The sequence below is a fragment of the Heliconius melpomene genome, chromosome 17 (genome assembly GCF_056956725.1).
Source record: "Heliconius melpomene rosina isolate 202511_hmr_F chromosome 17, ASM5695672v1, whole genome shotgun sequence".
In the NCBI taxonomy this organism is placed as follows: domain Eukaryota; kingdom Metazoa; phylum Arthropoda; class Insecta; order Lepidoptera; family Nymphalidae; genus Heliconius; species Heliconius melpomene.
Window position 1 is genome coordinate 10,564,339 of NC_140405.1, and position 19,777 is coordinate 10,584,115.

Genomic DNA, 19,777 nt, shown 5'->3' on the forward strand with positions numbered 1-19,777 from the left:
TATATGTATATGTGTATGTATTTGTATGTATATATATTGATACGGCTATATTTATTTATGTATGCTTTGTATGTGTTATTTATGGTAAATATATTCTTATTTATTTTATACCCTTAATTATATTTTTTTTTGCACCCTACCCCTATCTTAATTTGCTATGTCCTCTGCCTTAAGGTTGCCTGGCAGAAATTGCTATTAAGCAATAAGGCCGCCTTTTGTACATTTATATAATGTTATTGTATTTTTTGTGTCTTTTCTTGGGTGTACAATAAAGAGTTATTATTATTATTATTATTATATTAAATACATTTTTATTTTCGCTACAATTGACAAATCTCGGCGTTTAGGCTAGGCGTTTAGGCTCATCCGCTTGTCACGGTAATGTCTTGAAAATTGGACGGAAAATAGAATATGGAACCTCCTGATACTACATTCCGTCTGTCTTTTTTTAGCTTTGTTTATTAAAATTTTTATAAAATATACATATAAAGCAAATGTATTATTTTAATGAAGAATATAAAAAAAAATAACCCTTTCCTTAAAAGGAATCGTACCTACACTCATCACCTTCACAAGCTGTACCACAGCACTAGAACTACTTCTTCCTTATATATCTACATAATAAACAGTACAACTAAATTCAAATTCATTCAATTCAATGCAAAGTCAACTTTTTAGTCCACAAAAGTCAAGCAAGCGTCTGTAATCCAACGTCCATTTCCTCCGACGTAACGTTTAGTCGCAAATTGTTCTAGGGTGCGAATGGCCGGCTTAAAAGCCACCTCTAATAGTTGTTTCCAAACCCTAATGGGACGATTAGACCATTACGTAGAAAAGAAATGCGGATGTGGATGAGGATTTATATGTTTTGAATACTTTTGTATGGTGGCTCTTAGAAAATATGGTTTTATTTTACTTGTTAGATGCATGAATGGAGAAGTTTTTACTTATACAGTCTTCTTGTTTTTTATGGAATCGTATTGTCTGAGGCATATGCCAGGTTAAGACTCACAGACCATCCAATTTTAGACTCCTTTCGTGTTGTATAGCGAAACTTAACGCCGTGCTATCTTTTTACCAGAGCCAAAAAACTTCTTTCCCTTTTTTTTGTATGAGAATCAAAGTCACAATTATATATCTATATAATATAATATACTGTACAACTCTAATAGTTGTTTCGAACTGTAATGGGACGGCTAGACCGTTACGAAAAAAGGTAATAGATATGTATACAGATTTATTTAATTTGAATACTTTTTGTAAGATAACATTTTGTATGAGAGCTTTGGGTGAAAGACATGTAAAGTCTTCCAATACAGTGTTCTGGTTATTTATATATTTTTTACAGCTTCACGATGTATCCCATACTCACATAAAGCTGGATATATCAAGTGATTCAGGGGAACCTAGTGTTAAGACAGTCCGTTCCTTACTTTCCGCCTAATTTTCGAGACATTACGTGTTGAAATGCTGTGTTTAACGTCACAATTTAAAAAAAACGACCGCTGAGACCGTCGTAGTGTTTGACTGTAATGGTGACTCTTGTGGGTTCATTTTAAACTGAAAGTTGTTTTTTTTATAAAAAAACCTCAATTAATTCTTAATACAGTAAGCTACGTACAAAAGCTTCACTATATCCACATTAAGCTCTCGCTATATCCATATTAAGATATACAACCGTATTTCCATTCCACTTATTATCGGGAAGGAAAATGGTTACCAAAAGCTTCATCGGTTATAATTTTTCGAAAGCTCCTCTCTCTCTGAATAAATAATGATATTTACAAACAGTCTTATTAATATTCCATAGCGGCGTTCGATGTAATCAGATATAAATGAAGTCGTCAGAAATAAGTATGTCTGTCGAAAATAAGTTATTCATTGATTGTAGAGCAAAAATGTATTTGTGAATCTAGGCGTGGTTAAGAATTATTTATGTTCAAAACATATATTTTTCGTATTGATTTAGATAACAATATAACGCTTGAATGTAAACGTGATGGTAGTGGGTTCGATTGCTATTCCGCCAAATGGATTAGTCTCATTTTCTCGCATCGATGATTTCTCAAGTGGTAATGTCTTAAAAACTTTGAGACGAATGGAGAACAGAGTTAATACTATAATTTTCAAATGTTACTTGACAAAAGTGCATTTTAGTTAATATGTAAAATACATATATATTTATTTATTTTTAAAATGTTATTCTTCAATTATTAAAGAAAATTATTTATTTAGAATACATGTTAAAATGTGAACTTTTAGCGTATAAAATTAAACTTTAGTGATTTAGCAGGATTTGAACCCGCAACCTTTGGAAACTGTACAAACGCACTGACCACTAAGCTATAGGTTCTCTTTGAGAACTATGTATAAATATATTATTTTTTGCTAGAATCAAGATGTCTACAACAATTTAAATCTTGTCATTAGGTTAACAACTATACTACAGATTACTAACTATCCGTAACGACTGTCGTTGTCAAACCGACAGCCATGACCAATTGATTAACGCGCCTGCTGAAGCATGGGGGGGTCATCTATCTGCACACCCATCAACTTCTGATTGGGGTAAGAGGTGCTTCACCCGTTTAATCTGCTCCAATTTTGTGACCATTGAGTTATAATGTCAATGAAATTAGGGTGTGTGAATCTGAATACATGTGTTTTGTTTAACTGTTGCGTTAGTTATTTAACTTTTTAGTTTGAGTAGGCAGAGGGAACCTGGGAACGTCATCAGAGTACAAAACGTATAAAATATGCACGTAACGGGATTTGAACCTTTGCCTCTTGGAAACTCTATGAACTGCTCTGACCACAGAGCCACATGTCAGAGGCAATAATAACTTTATATGTTACATTCTCGTTATGGAATCGTATTTTAATGTAAAGGCCTCGGGCAAAATTATATAAAATATTTTCTTATTAGGGCGTGAGAAGTGCATAAATATAGGTTGAAGTTGTGCCACTCAATTATTATTAATAATATTTATTCAATAAACAGTTTTAAAATTCACAATTTCAATTAATTTTAGTTAATTTTTGTAAGAGATGATAAATTGTTTCTATGCTTACTAATTGACTTAGATAGAAACATTTATTACTTGTACTTGTTAGTCTAATGTTAGGCTATAAGATAGGCTATACGTGGAGGTTAAGACTTCACATAGAGGTATTTTTCTAATCAGATCTTGGATTGAGCTATTTTTGTGTTCGATTCCCACTCGGGGGAATAAAACATTTAATATTTTCACTTCTTCGCTCTGATAACAAAGCTAATGCGTTGAGGGTCGCACGGCAACAGGCAATGCCTACTCTGCTGTGTTCGGAATACATCAGGAATCTAAAAACGTGTCATACGTCCCATTTAGTTATTACCATTTGAACAAGCGAAGCCGCTGGTGAAAACTAGTATATACATACAAAAATATACGAAGAAATGACTTTTAATTTTGAATCCTACATACAGTTATTAAACGTTATAATGAAACCAACGAGGCTTATTAAACATCTACAATCCCGCTCAGACCTTAAGGCACTCGTAACTCGTAAGATTTAATCTACAAAGTGGTTTTCTATTTTCATCATAAAATCTTATATTTTAGATATTCGAGACTATTCTTAATGAGTCCTGCTATATCTATATGTGTGTATTGGTTGGAGTAAATTTATGAGCTAAATGATCACATTGGATGCTGTATATCAACTATCAGGTTGATACTCTACAGCATCAGACTCTAAGCTTGTGGATTCGATTCCCACTTGAGATTATGAATTAATTTGTGTTCTTAACATTATTTTCCCTCTTTTTTGATTTGCAAGATACAGCATGAAGTTAGTACGAATGGGAAATGTTTATAATATTAATCAAAAATATTTTGTTCCCTCACTTCCTCACTCTAAAGTTCAATTTTCTCGCTACGATTAATGTGATGTATATATATGTCAATTCATATGGTGATAGCTTGTGGCTTCGATAAATTGACAATACGACACTAAAATTTATTAATTCAGACCAGTACTTTCTGAAAACACGACCGGTACTGGGTTCGATTTTCACTCGAAATGTAATATTTAATATTCTTAATCTTCGCTCTGGTATCGAGGTAAAGCGCGGCGTTAAGTTCCCCCACTCAATACAAAATGTATCCAGAATACAGAGGTCTCTGGCACCCTCTGTCTGTTTAAACATTAGGCATCTATAGCGTGAAACTGAAAAAAAAAACAAAAGAAAAAGTAGTTCCTGAGATTTATAATACTAAACATAGACAAAGTCAACAATAATTAAAATCCAATATAAATAATAGTTTCTTAGACACGTTCAAAGCGAGATTGTACGCGGGATGGAGCTGACACTTTTGTTGGTGGAACAATGAATGATACGATTTTTCAGTTTTTCCATTTGTCTATGCCAGATGTTATGAATTGACATTTTTTATAGTTTTAAATATATATTGTAAAAAAAACTAAAGATATATTATTTTGGCTTTCTTTGAGCCAGAACTTCACTTAAGTGAACTATAATGTAATGAGAATGTTGGGATATCATGTTAAATTTCAGCATTTTAGATCGTATTTCCGCGGCGGATTTTTTTATCAGTCACTTATTAGCTAAAATATTTTTTTATGCATCGTTTTTGCTACATTTTGTACGAAATTCGAAAATAATGATAAAGAAAAAAAAAATAAGAAAAGTGAAAATAATTTGGTATATCATAGAAAAAAACATCAATACAAACTTATATTTGTAGTTCATTTTAATGTTTGTCTATTTCTATAAATTATACATTTCGTTGGCCTACAATCCACAAGTTGGTACGGAACCCTAGCTGGGCGAGTTTGACTCGCACTTTACTGATTTTTTTATATTATATTGTAAAGCAAATATATAACAACTACATTATAATTCAATTTGTTTTGTGTGATTTATACAAAGAGGTCTTAAGAGGCCCAAGACAGCGTCTTACAGTAAACGCCAATGTCGGGCGGTTCGATTTCGATCCTAAGAATGTTTTTATAATTTAAGCACACATAATATCTGATTTAGGTGTAATGCCATAAACGAAAACTTAGCACTAGCATCTATCCCTGATATACGGGATAAAGCGTGAAAATGAAAAAAAAAACAGGGTTTAAAAATAATAATTTCCACGATTCAAAGCACGACGTCTGTGACATAATTGAAGCGTGGACAATGTAAGCGGGGTATCATAGTTTATTCTTCTACTTTTTATTGTTTGCGGCATACTTTGTTTTCTATTAAGAACATTTGTAAAAGAAAATATTTTTTTCTTTTGCCGCTCAAAAGATCAATATCTTGTTGTTTCTTGTTTTTAAAATATTGTAATAGCTGCGTTTATTTTTCTAGTTTTAATTGTATATTTTAATAATATCATAAAATTACCAAAATTTCAATTTAAAAATATAGTTAACTAGCGGACGCTCGCAGCTTCGCTAGCTTATTTAGGAGTGAATTCTAATAAACCATGAAACATGTGTTCAATGAAATATTCTTAAGAGTCTAAATTTCAAATTTTATAAAAATCGGTGGCGATTTTTTCCATACAAACTTTCAACCCCTTATTTGCACCCTTATGGAAAGAATTCTAGAAAACCATGAAACACGTGTTCAATTAAATACTTTTAAGAGTCTGAATTTCAAATTTTATAAGAATCGGTGCCGATTTTTTTTTTTCCATGCTAACTTTCAACCCCTATTTCATCCCTTTAGAGTTAAAATTTTTCAAAATCCCTTCTTAGTGGATGTCCAGATTACGTAAGTTAACATCTGTCCAAATTCCATGTTTCTACCATTAGCGGTTACGGCTGTGCGTGCGTCTTACCTCAGTCAGTGAGGACAAGTCCTTTTATATATATAGATATAGAAAAGTGGGGAACGGATTGTTTTAGCATTAGGCTCTCTGTTTTTTGTAATAGTGACATTTAATATATGACAAGGTTTAAAATGAAATATAAAATACCAAAAAGTATTATTAAAAATTAAAGAACCCACTGACCACATTTAATAAACCCGTTCAACAAATCAAATTAGCAGGAAAAACACGCATGGCACCCGCGCTCGGAATTAATTTCACACGCTCTAGGAGTCACTTGCCACTATGAATGCGGTCGTGTGGCTCGAGTCAACTTTTTATTTTTTTATTATTCAGCTTCACGCTTTATCCCGCGTACAGCAGGGTAGGCAGAGGAAACGTAGAAATCTAGTGTTAGGACACTCCGCTCTCTATTTTTCACTTTATTGTGGAGGTATTGCGTGTTGAATGGCAGAATCAATTCCGTGCTTTACCTCGACACTAGAAGGTAAAAATATGAAATATTTCATTTCTTCGTCACACACTTGTATATGTACGAGGTACCTATATATGATGGCTGTAAAGTCGATACCTACTTGGTTTGACCAATTTTCGATATACATTGAGTGGTTGAACTTAACGCATCGAAAATGTTTTCTTCCTCCTAGTGGGAATCGAATTTATAATCGTCGCGTTATCAGTTTGGTACTGTACATCTACGTCATGTCTTTCATTTAATTAATCTTAAATAAATTTTAGTCTTAAATAAATTGAATTTCATTTCAAATCGAAGCCTGGAATTTTCTAATTGAACTGCCATTTTTTTTCAAGAAACCCTATAAGTTCTTTTATTAATAAAATTCTCATATTCCATTGAAACGCTGCGTAAAATCAGATCGAACAATGAACGAATATTTGGACGAATAACTCGTGGTATTAAATTCAAGTACTTTTTTTGTATTACGTTATTATATTTTTTTGTATTGAATTCTAGGCTTAGTAAAATAGGATACTTTCTTAAATATATTTTTTAAATTTTCTATATATATAAAATTATTTCGTCACTGAAAACTGACAGACAACACACAAACAATACTATTTAAATAGTTAAAGCTGAGAAATGATTTCTTGAAATTTCTACGGTTTCAGGAAACAATCGAAACTTTTCCCATTTCCCTAGAAATATTATATCAAGTCCACGCAAGCAAAGTAGCAGTCGACGACTAGTAAACAAATATGTATAAATAAAAAAGAAATAATTTTAACTTTCGAATGGTTTCCATATTTACCTCATTAAAATTTTGTTTTATAGATTTAAAGCGAATAAACTTAAAGCTCTAGTAGCTGGGCGAGTATTTTTTTGTCGTTATTTCATAAAGTTCTGTTAAGGATATAATTTCTGGTGGAATTATAAATTTTTAGAACAAGTATAAAAAAATTAAAGCGGCACTCGAAGCCATGACTCTTGGAAGCCCATAAGGACGTTTGTGATTTGGTTGGTTCCATGATGTGCGTATTCGAATACGCTACTTCAAAATTTTTATAGATTTAAAAAAAAGCTATATTTCATATATGTATTCAGACCGTAGAGACAGTCGACGGCAATGGTTGTGTTCGATTTCCGAGTGAATGAAACATCCATAATTTCAATTCCTCGTTCTGGTTCCGCCATTCAACACGTAATGCCTCAAGATCTTTGGGAAAAATGGGGAATGGAAATATCGTAATGGGGAACAAGTTTCCCAACACTAGGTTCCCAGGGTTCCCTTTGCCTCTGCTATGTTTGGAATACGGCGTGAAGATAAAAAAGTGTAAGTAGAACAATAATAATCATTACATTACAAAATACGCCGCTATTGAGGATTCCAGCCCAGTCTCTTAGTGTTTGCCGTTGCCCTGAGTTGATTTACAATAAGGGTACCTAAAAGCGAAATTATAGCTTTCATTATTTACTCTGGTTAAGACGTCTGAAGTATGTCTGAAGTAGACATTACATTTGCCAAATTAAATTGTAATTAACGAAAGTAAGTATTAAAAGATTTATTAATCTATTTTTGTTAGACGTGCGAAGGCTCATAAAAGTTTAAAATTATAATATTTATTTTGTGTATTATTTAAATTTTATGCTGAAAATTACTTATTTTTATTAATATTATTAAGAATTCTGCCATTCAATTTTCAATGTCTCAAAAATGGGATGGAAAATAGGAAACTTAGTGTCTTTCACTAGGTTCCCACTGCCTACATACACGGATAAGTACCGTGTGAAGTTAAAGAAAAAAATATTCCCCTTAAATAGGAATCAAATCCAAAACCATCGTAGTCACTAAGTAAAACAACTCATCAAAAAAACATACAACACAACAATATATGTAGTTTATTAGACTAAATTACAGGCACACTACTATAAAACTCCGTAGAAACTCCGCTTTAATATTTATTATACAAACAATATCATCATCTCCATGAAATGTGTAATTTGCGAATATTTTCGGCATAAAATTATGAACGGGCTCCATCAAGCGGGTCGTTCATTAATTTTATGACGCTAATAAACATGGAAAGTACACTACATGCGATAAATTAAGCAAACCTACCTGTGAATAACCCTACTTGATTGTTATTATGTCAGCATTCAATAATTAACTAATTAAATTTATCTTTGAGGTACAGAGTGGGAATTCAGATTTCAGTAGCGGAACTTAACGCCGCAGTTTAGCGTGTCACGTATAAAAAGTTAAATAATAATTCAGGATTGGATCTGAACCCACAAAGCAAGTTGCAAATCGGCCATATTAATTATTCTTAGCAATTCCCTTCTGTGTGTAGTATACAATTTAAGTAATAGTACACAACTTAACTTAACTTTAAGCTAAAAAAAGATAGTTATTAGATTTACTACATAAAAGACTTCTATTTAGTGAGACTAGGACAATTTTTGAGTTTTTCCCGCTTTGGTGGCACATAATGCGGCGTTAAGTTCCGCCATACTGTAATACAGTGTCTCGAATTTCGGAGAAGTTTCTTTCTGCTTTCCCTGCGGCCGAAAATGCTAATATATTTTTCCATTTTAAATTTGTTGATTGTTTACTTTGTAATTAAGGTTGAATAGGTAAAATAAAACAATAACATTATATAAAATATGTATATTATAGCCATAAGCTACACGTGTAATACCCTTAGCTAATATTGCATTACGTTTTATACTGTTTCCTCATTTTCTCTGTAACTAAGTCGAAAATGAAAAATATGAAAAAGATTTATATGAAAAATATAATGCGACATATTTTTTTACTAGTGTATTAACACTAGGTTCCCAGGTTCCTTGTGTCTACCCTGTTATATACGGGATACAGAGTGAGGTTAAAAAAAGTATTAATTAATAATAAGCCACAAAAATCTGTTGCTGAGCTTTATTGTCTAGGAATGAATTGTTAAAATAGTGGACTATTGGGTTATAGTTTTACATGGCCGATAAATTTATTATTTTTTCTATCTTTTACTTATATTTCTACAAATTTTTAATTTAAAATATAAATTTAAATAAATATTTTCTTTCCTCAAGTAGGGATCGAACCCATAACCAGTCGATTTTGCAGCGCACTTTGTGCCTCTGCACCACGACTTGTATAGTGACTATGCAAAAATATATATTAAACTAAACTAAATCATAATACTGCATTGCCTGACTTTTAATGCAATGTAATAAAGCTAGCTATTAATATTTCACGCGAAAACCGCTGGCGTATTAACGCAGTCATGAAATATGGCCGATTAATCTCATTCTGGATTTAGTTAATCTAAACTCTTTCCTATTAGCTTCATGCATATAACAGGGTAGGCAGAGGGAACCTAGTGTTAAAACTCTCCAGCTTTCTTCTGAATCGTGTACATTGAGTGTGATTCGGTTTGCCTTGTTACCAGAGCGTGGAAATGTAAATAATTTATTCCTCCGTAGGAATTGAACCCGCAAACGTCGTGTTTTTAGTCCGACTGTGTGCAACTACGGTCTATCTAAATATCTATTTTTCAATAAAGCCGCCATCCTGCCTTATGAATTTTGGCCCAGAACGTGCTTCTAATATTGAATAGTTACCTCGTAGAATGTGATACTGAAGTCGTCGACTAGTATGTTTGTAAGCGATAAATTCGGGTTCGTATCCAATCGAGGTTACAATTTTTGAATTGATAATTTTAATTAAGACGGGTTTTCTCAATGTTATTTTAAGTATACTAATGTATAAAAATAAATATGATGATGAAATTTCTCGTGGGGTATTTAGACATTAAATCTGGTTTGTCCTTTGTAGGACATACTATCTCTGGAAAGAAAGACTGGAAAATGAAAAATGTTAATTTCGGATATTTATTATAATTTATTTATATTCTATGTTACATATTTTAAACAGAGGAATTTTTGTTACTTTCTGCTATCATAATCCACATTTTAACAAAATTTTTTACTTTGTTACAGATACCTCCTAAACCAGATGTGTAAATGTAAGAATGTGACATTAAGATCTCCCAGAAATAGTCCAAAAATGAAACGTCGTTTGCCCGCAGTCAGAGAAGAGCCTAGGAGCAGCAGCATATGTAATAGTGACACAGTGTTGTACACCATGATAATATCAACTGCAGTGTTAAGTTACGTGAATAGTTTAAACGGAGATTTTGTACATGATGACATACCCGCGATCGTTACAAACGGCGATGTAGTGGGCCATAATAGCTTGAAGCAGCTGTTCTTGGATGACTTCTGGGGAACTCCTATGGCTGATCCTAACAGCCATAAGTCGTATCGGCCGTTAACTACTTTGTCTTTTCGGTAAGTCCTAGATTTGTTTTTCTTTTCTAAATTAGTTTAGGTTTACTTGAATATAATTTAAGTAAACGAAGTAATAAATTTTTTTTATGTATCGATTGTCCATTTTGTGTGTTCATTTAATATTTTTAGGTAATATAATTTTCCTGTAGATATACGAATTTATCTGGAAAATTTATCTGTAAATGCGAAGGTTATAGGCACGATCCTCAGCCAGTGGAATGATTATATTAAACAAATATTTGTATATTAAATGCGGCGTTGAGTTCCGCAACTTAACACGCAATGCGTCCAAAGTTTGGTGGAAAATGGAGAACAAAAGTTTCCTAAGCGGAACGAATTGTCTTACTAGGTTCACTAGAGCGGAGAAATGAAAATGTTGAATATTTCATTTCCTCAAGTGGAAATCCAACCTAGAATGTTTCGCTTTTATAGTCACACGCTTCGTTCTCACTATTAAGTATATTATGCATGTTATATCATTTTTGCAAATTCATCGTTGGGTGAAGACGTAGCCTCAAGCGCGACGCGTCGCTTTGCAAGTTTCCACCTAAATCCATATTTGTACTGCAAATCTTCAATACCTAACTATCGACATTAGTAACAACTTCGAATTCTGTTTTGTACGTTTTACGATATATACCTACTTTATATTAACTTAAGTAAGTGAAGCTATGATTTTTACGTTTTTCACCTAATTCTTGAGTTTTTTGTATGTTGAGTGAACGAGCTCAACGTCGCGCTTTGCGTCGTAACCAGAGCGAAAATGTTTGAAAATGAAAAGATTTCATTTTCTCGAAGAGGTAATCAAACCCACAACCTTAGCATTTGGCCTGGCCGCGACTAGCCTCTAAACAATATAAACACTTTATTATTTACATAAGAAAAATGTTAATATAAATATTAAATAAATTATAGCCATATTTGTCATTATCATTATTATATAGACTCTTGCTTTTTCATGGTTCATTTATATGAAAATTCTTTCTAAAACTAGAAAGTTCAGTCAAAAATGTTTAAACTTAATAAACTAACACATCAGCAAATTTAGAAACAACACTATAATATCATAAAATCACAACCATTTTAATACCATACAAACATAGGTGGTATATTAAAAACTTAACATGTATGTAAATAAAAACGTTTTTCCCGTGAAAGGATCCACGGGCGTGCATAATAAATTATGATAACGTGTGACACCCACGCAAGCAAGACTAGCTCTTATCGCGTGCCGAATTTGCGCATCATGAAATTTATATTTATGGCGCTTTTGGCTAGTAAATTTTAACGAATTGTCATTTTAATCTCGGGACGTAAGCTAAAAATAAATAACGCTAAATTAAATGACAAGTTGAAAGGTCGTACATTATGTTATAAATAGCTGTGTACATTAGTGTTATTAGAGAGACAGTTTTAGAGAGAAATGTTGCAAATTTTTGGTAGTTTGGTAGTTTTTTAAGAGATTGTAAGTGATTTATGTTTTGGTATTATATAGGAAGAACTTTATGTCTTTTTTTACTTAACTAACCAAGTGTTAAGACACTCCGTTCCTATTAATACACTTCCACGCTAATATATTTAATGTAAACAATAAACAAACATATCTTTTTAATGTTTTTTTTTATATATTACAATATACCTATGTGAAAATGTCAAATCTATATTTTTAAATACGTTTCTTTAGAAATATAAAATGAATCTATCTCACTTTTTGGTAGTGTAACAAAGGCGGCATATGGCTACTACGGCTTCAGCCTTCATATCAAACCGTTTAAAAACACATACAAATCTAACGCTCCAAAATGTCAGTATATTTTACAATAGAACCAACAATATCATTTTTTTTTATTTGTGAAAAAATGAAACATTCTTGTATTTTTGAATTGTTTGTATTTGTATAGGATATCATAACGTTATATTTTTCTATTTTTTTGTCAGCTTCGCATATTTTTCTGCGTAGTGGGGTAGAGACTATTAAACTTAAGACATTTCGATCTTTGCTCTCTGCTCATATTCGAGATATTCGATGATGATTAACAATGATTAAAATATAATGATTATTTTTCAAATTTAATTTCTTTTTCTCCTGTGGAAAGCAACAAAATCAATTTTCAAATTTCAATAGTTTTCTATAGTTATTTTGTTCTGTTCTTTTCTATTATATTGGCGAACTTCTTCTAATTTCGAATTATTCTATTATATATATATAGTGGCGAACCGAATGTGCCAGTTGAGCACAAAATCACTTTGCTAACGAACGACACATTGTACGGAGAACGCATAAATGAAGCAAAGGAGAATATGAAGAAAAAAGGTGGAAGAGGTTCCCCAGAAACCCCCATAGAAAATATCACCCAAATTTACTTGTTCCCATGAGAATGAGAAATATTCTAATCCAATTCTTATAACACCCACACGACCATAACAATACAAAATATAATTACCAAAACATAATTATTCGTGTACATCGAGATGATATCTTAATAATAGCAATAGTATCACGGTGTTAAGCTCCATCAATTGTACGAGGTAATTACCAAAGGCTTTTGTTCCATTGAACAATGGTACAAATCCGCTTTGAAATAATTCTCTAAGTGATATGAGGCAAACAATATCGGGTGAATAATCCCTGATTAGCGTGTAGACTGTTGAAATATATTCTTAACCTTTAACTATGGACGTGGTTTTTTTATAACACAAATATGGACGTCGGGTCTGTCAGACCAGTGTATTTATTGGTCATATTCCGTCTGTTTTTTAAAGGAAGAAGAGAATTTTATGTTTTAGTTTACATGAATAGCCTCTAATCAAACAAAATCAATATAAATAAAATCGCTTTTTATTAAACTTTACGCATCACAACGATTTAAGTAACTTAAAGTCACAATTTCAGTCTTTGGCCACATGGGATGACTCTTAAGAAAATAATACTATAAAAAAAAGACAGATAATAAAATAAATATTGTTTTAACAAAATATAAAGTCTAACAATTAAAAAAAATAAAGAAGTAACATCTTATGGTATAAAATAAAAATTTTGACAACACCTCAAGATAAGGTATTATTGAACATCGATACACAATGGCTTTCAACATTGTTGGCTAACAGGACGATTGCAGTCAACATAAGTATGTGTTGTCTTTCTATATATCTTATGGGGGCAAAGTATACATGTTTTTCAAGAGCCCAAAACTATTTTTTCAGCTTCATGTTCAATAAATGATAGATCAGATCGCGAAACGCGAGTTAAAGTCATTCTCAATTCTTAGAGTAGTTTAGTATACGAAACGCGTCTTTTTATTTGATAAAGTGCTATTTTCTTTATAAAATGTCGTCGTCCAATTCTTTTGTTTGATGTTGATTATAAAGTACCGATATATTTGTCCCTGACGTGCTTGGTCGATCATTTTTTTCTATTTTATCATAAAAACTAAAAAAATTGAATCTTTTTTAGGTAAATAATATTTATATTACTAAAATATATAACAAATAATGCAAAATAATATATGATATATAACAATAAAAACATTTGAATACAAATAATACAATTAAAATATTAAAGTATATTTTGTAATATTATAAAAATATATGGGATTTTGAAATCATTATGTATGGAAAACATGGACGTCGGGTCTGACAGACCCAGGTCCCGTTTAGAAAGTTAAATACTCACGTGTTTTGAACCCAGAGACACAACCATTGCTATCTACATTCATTTTGTCATTAATACGAAAGGTACTGAGCGACTCAGTGGCGGAGGTCACCGAGAAGTGGCCGATTTGTAGAATTCGTAGACCTATATGGGTCTGTGAGACCCGACGTCCATACTTAAAGGTTAAGTTTATTCCAATATATAAAATGTGAATTTTATGGTTTTAAGATATTTTAAACTAGTTTTATATATATTTTTTTATGTCTCCTGCTTGTAGTGTGGTGGGTAGAGAGAATCTTTAGTAAGATATAGAGTTTTCCATTTTCTTCCAATTTCTGTGACGTTACTTGCTGGATTTTTATGGGGAACTTGACGCTTTCATTTCCTCGACCTGGTGCTAAGCCAAAATGCTAGACTGATAAAAATGTAGAATATAAATATTTTTCTATGAATATCAGTTTGGAAATATATAGGTATTTAGAGCAAAAGTATTCCCCATAATTTTTATCTAAAGATTTCAAGTTAAGAATCATAAATCTACAATCCCTAAAATTTACAAAAATGACCTACCAAAATTTTCAAACCAAAAAAATCATCAGAATTATAAAATTAAGTAATAAAAGCTAAACTTCAAAGATTTTTTATACATACAAAAATATTTTTAAAATAATTGAATTGTTTATTGACTCTATAGATTTTTTCTTATAATTAGATTAAAGTAAAACAAATAGCGAACAGAAGGCTATCAAAAGCATATTTGTAAACTATAGACTAAGTAGAATTTTGTCCAGAATATGAAAACAGCGTCGCCAAAATCGGATTACAGAGGTAGGCTTTCTCAAAAACTTGTTGGGTCCCCTCAGGTCTTTAATCTTATTGGGTCGAGCCTTCAGCCTAGCCTGGTTTGTTTAAAGTATTAAAATAAACTTTTATTTGTGCTGCTATTATATGTTTTTCTTTTGTAAATAAATAAGTATGTTTATGTTGCCGTTATGAACCTGCCGTAGCGGCATAGCCCCTAGGTGCAAAAGTAACGAATGTGGATTCGCATTTGGAGAAATTACTTATGTTTATTTCCTTGCTCTGGTAAGAAGACAAGACACAGCGTTAAGTTCCGCCAGTTAACACGCAGTAACTTGAAAATTTACCTTTGCGTGAAGAGCGGAGTATCATAACATTAGACTACCTCGCTATATGCAGGAATATTACTTATATTAAAATGCCGAAAGATGCCCTGCCGTAGCGCAGGAACAAAACCGTGCGACTGTATACGTGATGGTTATGGGATTGATTCTCACTCGGGGAATTAAATATTTAAAATATTTAGTTTAGTTCCTCTTAAAGAGGCAAAGCACGTCTTTGACATCCACTACTTACGTAATGCCTCGAGAATTCGGGAAGTCAGGAACGAAGGTGTCTTAACGGGATTGGAGTATCTCAGCACTAGGTTCCCACTGCCTACCCTGCTATGTGCGAGATGCAGTGTAAAGTTAAAAAGAAATCTGTAACATTATTATAAAGCACTAAGAATTTTAGTTTCGAGATTCGAATTTTTCCTATTTTTCCTTATTATTTTACCAAGTTATACATTTACAAACTATTCCTCACCACGGGCCATTAGCTACCGGAATCATAAAAACGTATAAATTGTTTATCTAAGAATTGAAATCTCCGCAAAGAAAAGATTATATACATTTGATCTTCGGAAACAGCGCGGAAATTGGAAAAACTCGGTCAATTGAGTGGTCGAGTGTTCGGCTTTGGTGGGAAATCTTATAATATGATTTTGTTTTTGTAGATATCGCTTACTTTAGATTTAATGATTCTGATTAACTTTGGTTACTTTGGAGGGGAATAGATTGGGTTGATTAGTTTTCTATGGTGGTTATTTATGAATATGATTTATTAAGTGATAGGTAAATAAGAATTAATGTTTTTTTTTGCTTCACGCTGTATCCCGCACATGGCAATGTATACGGAAGGAACCTTCTCATTGAGATACTTCGTTTTTACAATTTCCGCTGGAGCTAAACGCCGCGCTTTGCCTCGTTATCAGAGCGAGAAAATGAAAATAATAAATTTCTGGGTCTGGGATTTTCTGGGTGGAAAATTGAATAAAATAAGAGCTCATCAGAGATAATTTTATGATTTAAAAGTTTTCATGTTTTGGTTGACAATTTTTGAAAGCATTCAATGCTTTCAAATCTTATACAACTATTGATTTTTCACAAAATTTTCTTCGCGTACCAAAATAAATGAAAATAAATAACTAACAAAAGATAACAGAATAAAAAATAATAATGTAACATGAATATATTTTTATTAGTATATTATACTTATAATTGTTTTTATATGTAAAAGCTCTCGAAGTAAAAGCATTGTAGGCACACTCGGTACCAGTTTTGTTTATTTTGTTAGCTTTATCAATGTATGTACTCGTATGTATGCCTCTTGGTTTTCATATAACAAACAATATGTTCAAACATTGTTCTAATATTTGATGGAGAAAAATAATGTTATAATATCAATATTTTGTATGGAAACTAAATTTTCGCTTTGCTTCACTCGCGTGGTCATATGACTAAATTATTAAGATTTATGTGTGTTTCATGGCAAGTAAAACAGGTACAGGCCTATATATACTTTCTCGAAAAATGAACCTACTTACCTATAAATAAGTGTTATAGTGCAGTTGTTACGTTTATTTTTTTTTAAAGAACAAAAAAAAAACTGGTCAAGCGCGAGTCAGGCTCGCCAAATTGTGCCCCTTTAAGGCTATTTCGAAAATTTTATAGGATTTAACCACAAATGTGAAGTTTTAATTCTGTCAACAGTACCACTACGCCACGACAGTGTTTAATCTAATATGATTATTATTAGCTAACCGAGAGCACAATTAATCTAAGAGTGTCAAGTTGCTATTCCCAGTAATTAGGAAAGTTTAAGTGAAGACAGTTAATCGAATTAGATATCGATCACGTGGGGGTTGCGTCAAGGTCGGCGTGCAAAGTTTTATCATATAAAGTATATCTTATGATGAATAGCTTTGTAGTTTGACATATATCTATATTAGAACAAGAAATGCTGTGGTTTTAGGAGTTCAGAGAATGGTATGGGTTCAAATTTTGTGTAAAATAGTTAGTACACATAGCATATGCGAAGTGATATCACATTTTTATTTTTCATAGTGGAAATTCAAAAAAGTAAGTTTTTCACACTGTATCTTGTACATAGTAGGGTAGGAATATAACGTTTTTCGCTTTGCCTGAGCAAATAAAAGTATGAAATATTTCATTCCCCAAATGGAAATTGAACCCAAAACCGACGCGTTTACAGTTGAACGTTTATACCACCGCTCGGCGAGGGCTTTAATCAGGGAATATTCTGTAAGTCCTAAAAAAACACAGGAGATTTGATAGAGCCTTTCTACTGAGCGATTTTGTTAAATGATCTAACAATTTTCAGTACAAAATTATTGAAACAAACCTTTATTAATATGGAAATAAATTAACATATTAAATGTTAATATTTCTAAAACTTTAAAGGTTAAAATCTCTAGGAATTTTGAAATGAAACTTTATATTTTATATATTTACATAATGAGTGATTAAATGAAGCATAAGTATTACTCCTATGTTAAAAAAAAACATGGATTGGATGGATGGATATTTTGTTGAGACAAATTATAATTCGAATCATTTTAATTATTATTAACTTTCATATTTTTTTTTATTATGATTTTTCCTACATAAATAATAAGATATGCTGAGAGGTTTTCCACTTTCCACGTAATTTTCGAGACTTAGTGTGTTGAGTGGCGGAACTTAACGCTGTTTTTCTTAGTAGGTACACATAGATACATTTCACTTGTGCTTATTATTTTCAAATTTGGGCTTATAATATTCATTACTGATTTCTTCACATTGTCTTTGAATTTAAAGTTAACACAATATTTTTATATCTATTTTGTATTTAAGTAATTCGATTAAGATTTTCTTATAAATTTATTACCAAACACTATAAGCTGAACATTTTAAGGTATTAGGGTTGTTACTTCCAAATTCTGAACAATCCTCTTTAGAAAAGCTCGGGCCGAGACTAAAAGTTTACACAGCGCTTGTTGCGGTCAGCGAGAGGAGTTTGTACGGTGTATAGATATAGTGGATAAATGATACTTTACCTTAGAGCTGATGGAGACAAAGCCTTTATAAGATTTTGTAAGATATACTTATTTTTAAATATTTATTTCTGTTATTGTAAAAAAAGTTAAAAAAGATAAATTAATATTATCACGCCAGATGTAAAGATAAGGATAAATTAATAGTAGAGGCCAATCGTAGGATATAAACTACAAACGTAATTGTGGGTTCAATTTCCACTCGAGAAAATTATATTATTTTAATAAAAAATAATAATTTATTGATCTGGTGATCAGCTTCACGCTGTATCTCGCACATAGCAAGGTAGGCACATTGAACGTAGTGCTGGGACATCCCTTTCCCCACTTTCCACCAAAATGGTAAATTAGTTAGTAATTACCGTCATTTAGGTACTCAACGCCGCCCTTTGCCTCAACACCAAAGCGAAAAAATGAAAATATAAATCTAAACATATATTTCATTGCCTTAAGTGGGAATCGAACCCACAACCAGTCGTGCTTACAATCATACCCTGCACCACGACTGGCCTCAAAAATGTATTGTGTTGATACCATTTCTACAGTCCATAATCAGTTTACAGCCAAAGCTAGTATAGCCTTTCTTTCCCATATTGCGAATGGTGATATTTATTAGACGTGCTCGAAACTTTATTGCACTAAAACTGGGCCAGTTAATAAAGTTTGTACGGCGTTTCAATTAGAGAGCTAGATTATTTTGCTTTTCATGGAAAAATGTTAGGACTTGTACAGATTTGTAGGTAATTTTTAATTTTATATATATGTGTTATTGTAGTAATAGTATTTTCATGTTTTTTTATATATATTTTTGGCTTTCGTTCTCCCCTTTCTAGATTTAAGTCAAATTTAAAGAAAAAATATATTAATAGCCTCTCAATTTGAACTCACGTAAACCAGTTGGTGAAGAATGAGAGAGTTATGCCAATTAATCATTACCCATCTATTCTGCTTATAGTTGAAGACTGGTATTAGATATTTTTGTAAGGTTCTCTCTGTATCCCGCATATAATAGGGTAGACAGAGGGAACCTCTAATAACAATTCCCTCGAGTGAGAATTGAATTCACAACCATTTCACATAAAGAACTGTGATACAGAATCGCGACGGCATCTTAGACAATTAATTAAAAATCTCATCATTTCTTTTCTTTTTCTTACTTCATGTAAAATTAATATATATATAATTTTTATTATTTTTATATGTTATGTCCACTTTCTTTAAAAATGTTGATATTAATAGTTTTACACCCTTTGACCTTCCAAAAGATGAATAACCCGATTCATTGAATATAAACATCGATTACTTTGATCAAA

General features: G+C 31.8%; 1 protein-coding gene across 1 annotated transcript in view; it reads left to right on the forward strand.

The window, feature by feature from the left end:
• Positions 1 to 19,777, forward strand: part of LOC146530240 (protein O-mannosyl-transferase TMTC1-like) — a 136,005-nt gene that overhangs the window by 45,179 nt on the left and 71,049 nt on the right. Inside the window, exon 2 of the mRNA XM_085201279.1 lies at positions 10,285 to 10,635. Coding sequence (XP_085057405.1) covers positions 10,301 to 10,635 — 335 coding nt within the window. The 5' untranslated portion in view covers positions 10,285 to 10,300. The remainder of the gene's footprint in view (positions 1 to 10,284; positions 10,636 to 19,777) is intronic.